This window comes from Aphidius gifuensis, linkage group LG3 (genome assembly GCF_014905175.1).
Source record: "Aphidius gifuensis isolate YNYX2018 linkage group LG3, ASM1490517v1, whole genome shotgun sequence".
In the NCBI taxonomy this organism is placed as follows: domain Eukaryota; kingdom Metazoa; phylum Arthropoda; class Insecta; order Hymenoptera; family Braconidae; genus Aphidius; species Aphidius gifuensis.
In genome coordinates this window covers 25736243-25745382 of record NC_057790.1, presented here as the reverse complement: position 1 = coordinate 25745382, position 9140 = coordinate 25736243, and the positions used below count along the sequence as shown (strand labels likewise).

The 9140-nt window shown below is 26.0% G+C and overlaps 1 protein-coding gene across 2 annotated transcripts; it reads right to left on the bottom strand.

Moving 5' to 3' along the window:
• Positions 1 to 4946: 4946 nt before the first annotated feature.
• Positions 4947 to 8842, bottom strand: LOC122853298 (transcriptional repressor CTCF-like). 2 transcript variants are annotated; one of them, XM_044153677.1, is made up of 7 exons: positions 8798 to 8842; positions 7295 to 7477; positions 6513 to 7211; positions 6141 to 6428; positions 5371 to 6059; positions 5075 to 5281; positions 4947 to 4988 (listed from the first exon to the last, which is right to left on the bottom strand). In XM_044153677.1, the coding sequence occupies exons 2-7, from the start codon at positions 7416 to 7418 to the stop codon at positions 4959 to 4961; spliced, it is 2037 nt and encodes a 678-aa protein (XP_044009612.1). In that variant the 5' UTR covers positions 7419 to 7477; positions 8798 to 8842; the 3' UTR covers positions 4947 to 4958. The 2 variants fall into 2 exon arrangements, with proteins under 2 accessions (XP_044009612.1, XP_044009611.1); XM_044153676.1 differs by lacking the exon at positions 8798 to 8842 and adding an exon at positions 8635 to 8662.
• Between the last annotated feature and the right edge of the window lie 298 nt (positions 8843 to 9140).

Genomic DNA, 9140 nt, shown 5'->3' with positions numbered 1-9140 from the left:
AAGTTGTTTTTACCTGGATAAAATCTGTGCATTGTTTATCAAAGTTCATTTGTTGTATGGATACTACAATTCCATTGTTTTGAGGAGCTTCAACAGTAAATTCACAATTACCACGTTGATTGGATAAAAAAAAATATGTATCAGGGTATAAAATGTGAGCTGATGAATCCTTAATCACAATTTTTTTACCCTTGCCCATATTCGAAACTGAATAATATTGATCCCAGCTACATTCTTGTGCAATACCAACTTCAACATAAAAAATAAAATCAAGTTAATTTTACTGTAAATTATTATTTTACATAAATTACAAATAAGATTATATAAATAATAATGAAAATCTACTCACTAAATTCATAATTATCAGCCCAATTCTTATTTAGATCACATGTTGTAAAAATAATATTGATACTGAAGAAAAAAAATAAAATTAAAAATTTAATTATGACTTTCATATTGTTAAGTACGTATTGTTGAATATTTATTAAATATTATTTAATATATAGATTTTTTTTTTTTTTATAAAGTTGTTTAGTTAGTTAAAATTTCAACGTGGCTAATGCTGATGACTTTATCGAGTTGTCGTCACTAAATGATTAGAAAATAATAAAAAAAAAAAAAAAAAAATTATAAATATGTTGATGACTAATAGGAAAGAAATAAAAATAAAATCCCCTCCGAAAAAAAATTGACACCAGCTTGAAAAATATTAATTGTGTTCGAACAGTAGAGTATAGATTGGTTTTTTTTTTTTTTTATGTTTTCGAAAGAATGTATATAAGAACCACAACAAACTGATAAGAAAAAAAAAAAACTAATTTTTTTATAATAACTATATTTACCAATGGCGTTTACAATTTTTTAAAATTTAGATATACAATTGAATTTTAATTTAAATCAACAGAATAAATAATTTAAAATTTTTCAATTAAAATATTATTCAATATTTTTAATATTATCATTGAAATTTTAAAACTAGAAAAAATTAATTACAAATATTCTGATGATAATTAAAAATAGCCTGAATAATAACAACTGCTCCCAGCCTTGAAAAAAAATGTATATATGTAGTTTATTATTATTGCTATTTAAAAATTATTATATTTTATTTTTATAAATTATAATTGTCAGATGAAAATTATTTTATTGACTTGATTATCAAGATTTAAAAATTAAAAAATGTTATTGAGTCAAATAATTAATTACTATATCTTTCAAAATTATATTACAAAAAATTACATGATATTATTTGTTTTAACTTTTAAATTCACAAATGATATATTGATGTACTTGTTACATGAGTTGGTCTCTCTGAAAAAGAGACTTGTGGCTTGGTAATTCTATATATTTTTATTAATAGCTAAATTGGCATGAGGTGTAATTTCAGGATCAATTGTATGTTCACCTGTAGTATCAGCTGATGAATGAGAAGGTATATCAATATTGTTTGGAATATTAGAAGGCTCGTTATATTTAGTTGAATGTCGTGCCTTTTCTATTCGAAGACACACATACGCAATCAAACCCGTAAGAACAACGCCAAAAGTAATGAAACCCACAATGGCACTTCCACCAATAACTGTTTTTTCTTCACCATCTTTTAAAGTTTTACAATCATTTCCATCATTGGCTTTATTGTAATTTTTAATTCCATCACAATGATATTTAGTTGGAAGAGAAAAACTTGCATAATATAAAAAACTAAGGAGCTATGAATAAAGAAATTAATTATGATGGTATAAGGGATGACTATTAAAATGATCCTCAAAATAGATTTTTTTTCTCATTTAAATAATAAATTATCGACCTTATAATTTTATTTGTATTAATTGAAATTATTAACAATATAGACACCAGTAAATCATTCTATAAATAATTATTTATACCTTTCCTTTACTTAATATTTTGAGTTCAGCCATATTTAATAAAAATAAAATTTAGTATTCACTATGATCAAGTTTTGATTGAATATTTTATTTCTTTTTTTTTTTTTTTATGTTTTTATTTAACGTCGCATCAACATCCAGGGTTATTAGCGACGAAATATTTTATTTCATATTCAATATATGTCATACATATGTTAATTGTATATATTTTTAATAAGATTTTTAAGCCCCCTGTTTTTAACTAAACGTAACTAAAAATTCGAGTGACGTAGTTCAATTCCACTCGGTATTAACAAAAAAAAATTGCAAAGTCGCCACTGATTCAGTGGCTGCCACATGCAACTGCAATCTGCATGCAATTTTCTATTAAATTCTATTTAGTTTATGTAGTCTTTTCGGCTACACGTATGATTATTCTATACCACGTTTAACTTCATTATTATTTTAGTAAAATACCTAGAGCTTGTAAATCTTAATCTTAAAAAAAATGAATCAGGTCATAAAAAAACGTAAATTATTTGAGATAGACATAAGAGTCCCATTATACTTATATTCAGGTTCGCTTATACATTCAACACGTTTATTTAATGAAAGGAATGATGAGGTAAGTCTAAAATATAACTGCAGTCAAAACATGCTCGTAGATTAAATATTGCATTATTGTTATTATAAATAAAAATATATTATTTATTCTTTTTAGATGTGCGATCAGCATTATGATCATTCTTATGCCAAAAATATAATAATTGACCGAGTTAATGATGATTGCCTAGCTGAAATATTTATGTATTTGCCAGCATGTGAAAGATCAAAGCTTGCATTGGGTATGATATTATAAAGCCAATATCAATTTTATTTGATTTAGAAATTATTTGGTAATTGATAATTAATATATTTGTATTTTATTTATTTTTTTAGTATGCAAAAAATGGAAAAAAGCCCTTGATAATGCTTGGTATGATGTCAAAAAACTTGAATTAATTTATTGGAAATATGATAAGTATTCACATTATTTGACTGAATATTCAACGAGCGATGGAGGATACAGTTTTTTAAAATCGCTGCTTAATAAATGTGGTCGTTATTTAACAAAATTAGACTTGACAGCTTATGATCGTTGTAATATATTGCCAGTTATTGATGAATTGTGTCCAAACCTTGTAACACTTCGATTGAGATTCACCGATATGAACAAAGTAAAATTAGCCAATTCATTCACAGGTCTATCTAAATTAAAATCATTAACAATTATATTTCAAAAGTTGAACAACGAAGGAAATATACCTGTTAATCTGATCAAGTCATTGAGAAACGTTGCTAATACATTGACTGATCTAAATCTGTTAAATTGGATCAATGATCTGAAATACATCCCTGATTTGACAGAACTAATCATGGATGTAAGTTACAACTTTATATTTATTATATACAAAACAAAAAAAAAATCAATAATATTTTTTTTATTCTTCATATATTTATAATACATATATAAATATTTTTTTTTGCAGGTGGTTCGTGACTTGAAGGCTCTAAAAAGGTTTGAAAGTGCTGGTTTGAGGATTAGTCAAATGGATGGATTTCCCGAATATCTGGCGGATAATGAAATTCTATATTTTAACCATACTCTACGGCTTTTGAACGTTATTCCTTCATACGATCCGTTAAGACACTTTATTAAATTGAATATAAGGGAATATCGAGTTAAAGATGACACATTGTATACTATTGTCAATACTTTCGAGTACTTACAATTCCTAAAAATTGAGAGTCATTGGACAACCGATGATGGTGTAGTAGCAATTTTAAAGCTGAATTATTTAATATCTTTCGAGGTTTTCGGGAGTAATAACATCACTGATTCTTCAGTCAAATGGCTAAGAAATTTGATAGAATTAAAGTTACCAATCAGTAATAAAATTACTGATGATTCAGTCATGAAAGTTCTTGAAAATTCACCAAAGATGAAAGAGCTAGATGTTTTCGGCACAAATGTGACTGCTAAATTCGTCAAAAAAGCAGCAGAAATATCAAGAATTCGAAAACAACATTTGATCTTTTACGTTTCATTTATACCATACATAAAAAAATATGAATCGCGATATTTTGAAATTCATATAATTCATGAAGAAAGGAAAATTACTGATACATAGAACAAAACGTTTGCAGATGGGCAACAATTTTTTGAAGCTGGGACTTTCTGATTGAGCGCTTCTTTCGAAATTTACTATATTTATATTTCGAAAAATGAAAGGCCATTTATTAAATATAAGAATCATATATTTAAACTAAAAAAACAATCCCATTAAATTTATAATAATAAAATTAATTAAAAAAAAAAAAAGAAAATAAATAATTGACAATTAATTTTTGGATATATGATGACTGTATGCAATTAAAATAATAGACCTAGAAATAATATTGTACCCGATAAAATTGAAATTAAAACTAAAATTAAAAGTAATCAAACAATAATAAAAAAATTGAGCCTTGGTTTTTGACAAGTATTAAATTTAATTTTTATCAAAAAAAGAAAAACTATAAATTGACTTTTATATCTATTACCCTACTGGTAACGAGATTTTAAATTATCTTTAATATATGTATATATTTTTAGCATCATTCATTGATTTTAATGGATCATTTTAATTGTTTCACCTTGTTGCCAGGCACGTGGTATATTGTACTCATGATAATATTAGCTTTACTAAATAAATGTGTGTGAGAGTAACTAAACCCCGCCCATAGGTCCCATAAGATGGCAGACATCAGTGCCTATAACTAAAATATAATAAAACTGGAAGCCGAACTTTCGCGTCAAAAGTGTCGCTCAGAGAGAAACGAATTAGATGTATTCTTGTCCTTGTCGGTACAGTCACGTTAACTAAAAATGTAACTTTTATATCGTGTATCGTGTATTTTAAAAATAAAAAAAAAAAATGAATAAATAATTAACTAAACACATAAAAATAAATATAAAATATAAGTACATTAATATTATACATATTTATTTTTATATTTTAAATTAAATTTTCTTTTTTTTCTTAGCATTACAATATTGAATTTAAATTTAAATTAATCATCTTCATTTTCCTCATCTTCTTCCTGTAAATAAAAAAAAAATGAATCAATCAAAAATAATCATAAAAATATATTATTTAATAATAACAATAATTAAATAATATAATTACCCCATCAAAACCAAAACAAGTTTCAACATCTTTACAATGTTTTGAATTTCCTTCATTTTTAGTTGTTTTACTTTCTTCAAGTACGTATTCAATATCTTCCAGTTGTTCTAATTCTAATTCTTCTTCTTCTTCTTCAATATCCCCAAGTACTGTTGCATTTTCTTCACTCAATGGATCTTGCATTATAAATTCACCATCAACAGCCATCTAAATAAATTAAAAATCAATTACAAATCAATTAAAACGATAAATATTTCATAGGAAATAATTTTTATAAATGAATATTTGTTTATTACTCTTTGTGTTCCTTGATTATCAGCAAGTTGAATAACTTCAAGTACAACATACTGTTGTCCATCACTTCCTTCAATAGCCATCATTTGATCTTCATCTTCTTCTTCCTCCTCCTCTTCTTCTTTTTCATCCTCGTAACCAGTCATAACTTCAACTCTTTGTCCATCAATAATTTGAATTCTCTTTTGTCTACCAATTTTTAATGCTTTATTTTTTTCTTGTAATGATGATTCTGGATCATGTACAGCCATGTGTCTTATTAAATTACCTTTATGTCTAAATGAACGTTCACATTCTGGACATTGATGAGTTTTTTCTTGTGGTGCTGGTGGTGTATATGTTGGATTATGATATAAATTACAATGTCTTTTTAATAATTGTTTTTGTCTAAATGATTGATCACAACGATCACATTGATATGGTTTTTGATCAGTATGTATTAACATATGACTTTCTAAATGCCTTGCTGATATTGATGCATATGGACACAATTCACATTTAAAACATTTTTCACCTACATGAGATTTATTATGTAACTTAAAACTGTATCTATCAAGAAATGTTTTACCACAACGTTTACATTTTAATAGTTTATCTGATGTATGAAGTTTTTGTACATGAATTCTCAGATCTGTTTTACGTCCACATGTTGTTGGACATAATTCACATTGAAATATTGGCCTATCACTACCTAAAACAAATAATGTGTAATATTTAATATTTAATTAACACATATATATACTTATATTATATCAAAAATTATTATACTTACTATTGTGAATAAGTTTATGAGCTTTTAAACTATTTGATTGTGTAAATCTTGCTTGACAAATATCACATCCGTATGGTTTTTCACCAGTATGAATACGTAAATGACGATTAAGTTTAAATGTATCTGGACTTGCATATGTACAATGTGGACATTGATATGGACGTTCACCAGTATGACTTCTAACGTGTCTTTTTAATTTTGATAATTCAACAGATGCATAATCACATTCTGAACATTTATGTGGTTTTTCATGTGTATGACGATATCTAACATGTCTAACCAGTTCGCCTGTTGATTAAAAAAATAAATAATATAAATAATTATATACAGGGCTATAATTTATTAATAATAAAATGAAAAATAATTATTTACCTGATGTTGTAAATGCTCTGTTACAATATTTACATTTATGTGGTTTAGTACCAGTATGTGTATTAATATGATTTTGTAATGATGCTAATGTTTTAAAACTTTTTCCACAAACACTACATTTATGTGGTCTTTCTTCAGAATGTGATTTCATATGACGTGATAATAAATATCTTTTTGGACTTGTATAATTACAATAATTACACATATGTGATACTGCTTGTATTTTTTTTGGTGTATATTTAACAACTTTTGATTTATCATCATCAACTTCTTCATCATTATTACCATCATTATCTTCAAAATCATATACTGTTAAATCTTGATTATCTTGATTATCTGGATTATCTTGATTTTCAATTGTTTCATCATCTGGATTTGGTTTAACAACAACAATATATGAGAATTTATTTGAATTTCCTTCATTTGGTACAATTGTTACTGATTGATAGCCAGAATTTGATTCACCATTTCCATTCATTTCTAATTCTTCACCATTATTAACTGTATCAAGATTTTCTAATTCTTCAACAACTTCATATTGTCCTTGTTGATTATCATCAACTTCATCAATTTCTTCCATTTGTACTTGTGCCATAACTGGTGGATCATCAGAATTTGATTGATAATAATATTGTCCTGTTTCATCGACAAAATATGAACCACCTTCTTCATCTCCTGTTATACCTTCAACTGGTTCAACTGTTGAATAATCAAATTACATTCCTTTAACAATTGTGTTTTTTCTTTGTTTTTGAATTATAAATTTATAGATTAATACTTACGAACATGATGAAGTTGTTCATCTTGAGCTCCTTCAATTTCTTTAAATGTTTGAATATAACTTTGTATTTCTGTAACAGACTCTTGATTCTCCTCCAACTTAATTGTCGTTGCGTTTGTCGTCATTTTTTTTTTATTTATTGAATCAGCCAATAAATAAAATCAGCAATAAACACCAGAACCAACTAAAATCAGCATATGAAAAAAAAATATAAAAATATGTTTGCAATAAATATCAAATAGAGCAACTCCAATAAACTTTAGCATTTTTTTTTTTTTTCAAGAATAAATACTGTTAAGAGTGCATAGATATAATAATAATAACAAAATAAAAAAAAGAAACAAATAATGATTTGATTGTAGATATATCAAAGCTTATTGTTAGAAAAAAATTATAGAATATAATTGAAATATTATATACTGAAAAATTGAAATAAAATTTAATTGAAAACAAGGACGCGATTGCATTAAAATTGATGAGTGCATTGGATAGACAATTGGAACTTTTGTTCTTTTCTAAAATTTCTACTGCTTCATGTTAGCCTCAATTAATTTACTACAATTAATTATTAATTAAAAAATCAAAATAATTAATAAATCTACTAGAAAAATAAATAAAAGCAATATTGCTTTTGTTTTCAGTATACATGGGGCATCTATAGGAACCACATGCCAAAAAATATATATAAAAAAAAATAATATTACAAAATTGAGGGTCCGGATACAGTAATACGATCTGCGCTCGAAGACAAGAAAAAGCGACGTTAATTGAGTGAAAAATTAAAATTGAAAAATAAAAAATACAGTTATCTATAAAATTGAAAAATATATATATTTTAATTTAAATATCATTTGATCAATTTTTAAAGAAGTTGTCACGAGTTGAATTATTATTTAAAAAAATTTTTCAAGTGAAAATGTATATTTTTCAATTTTATATATGACTGTATTTTTTAATTTTTTTTATTTTCCACTCAAACAACGTCGCTCTTTCTCGTTTTCGAGCTCGGAACACTGTTCGGAGCACGTGTTACTGTATCCGGAACCTCAATTCACACAATTATCACTGCCGGCGCTGATATCAATATAAACAACATAGTACACACAGAGACAATAATGCAAAAAATAAATACAAACATTTGTTGAAAGCACAATTAAATTATTAATCAATATGTTTATGAAATTGTTGTTAAAATATATTAAATAATAGACATTACTAGGCGTTCTTTGCAGTTCGCAAGTCAACAAAATGGCGGTAATTTTTTTTTTTTGCTCAAGTCACGGAATTATTGAAGTAATAATTAACAAAAAAAAAAAAAAAAATTATTAATTTATTATATACCTATTGATATTGTTTATACTATAATTTATAATTTGTTTATATTTTTTTTTTATCAACTCCCTCTGGATGTTATTAAGAAATTTTTATTTAGTTCCTTGAAGATGATGTAGAAGGCAGAAAAGAAAAAACGTGATTCACGACGAAATCTATATATATTACTTACCTAGGTGTGATATGTACGTGTGACTCAGTGTGACTTGTGAGGGCGTCGCAACAGAAAAGGCCCCAAAATCAGACCTTGCACGGTACCAAGCATGAAGACTAGAGGACTCATCATGGTCTATTCTCACGTCGTTTGTTTGTATGTTTACTCAACAGAGGCACTGATGACGTGAAAAACACACGCACCGTTGAAAACACCGAAAACACACACCGAAATTGCTTTGCAAAAAATTATACTCGTAGTGATCGTATAGTGATTGTATGAAGATCCAAAATTTTATATATACAAAAAATATGGATCAAGTCATAAAAAAAGGAAAATTATTAGAGATAGATGAAGGAGT

Coding starts and splice junctions, on each gene's coding strand:
- LOC122853298 (XM_044153677.1), bottom strand. CDS start 7,418: ATGACGACAAACGCAACGACAATTAAGTTGGAGGAGAATCAAGAGTCT. Junction 6,429..6,512: donor CAGAGCATTTACAACATCAG/GTAAATAATTAT, acceptor TTTAATCAACAG/GCGAACTGGTTAGACATGTT. Junction 4,989..5,074: donor CTTGTTTTGGTTTTGATGGG/GTAATTATATTA, acceptor TTTTATTTACAG/GAAGAAGATGAGGAAAATGA.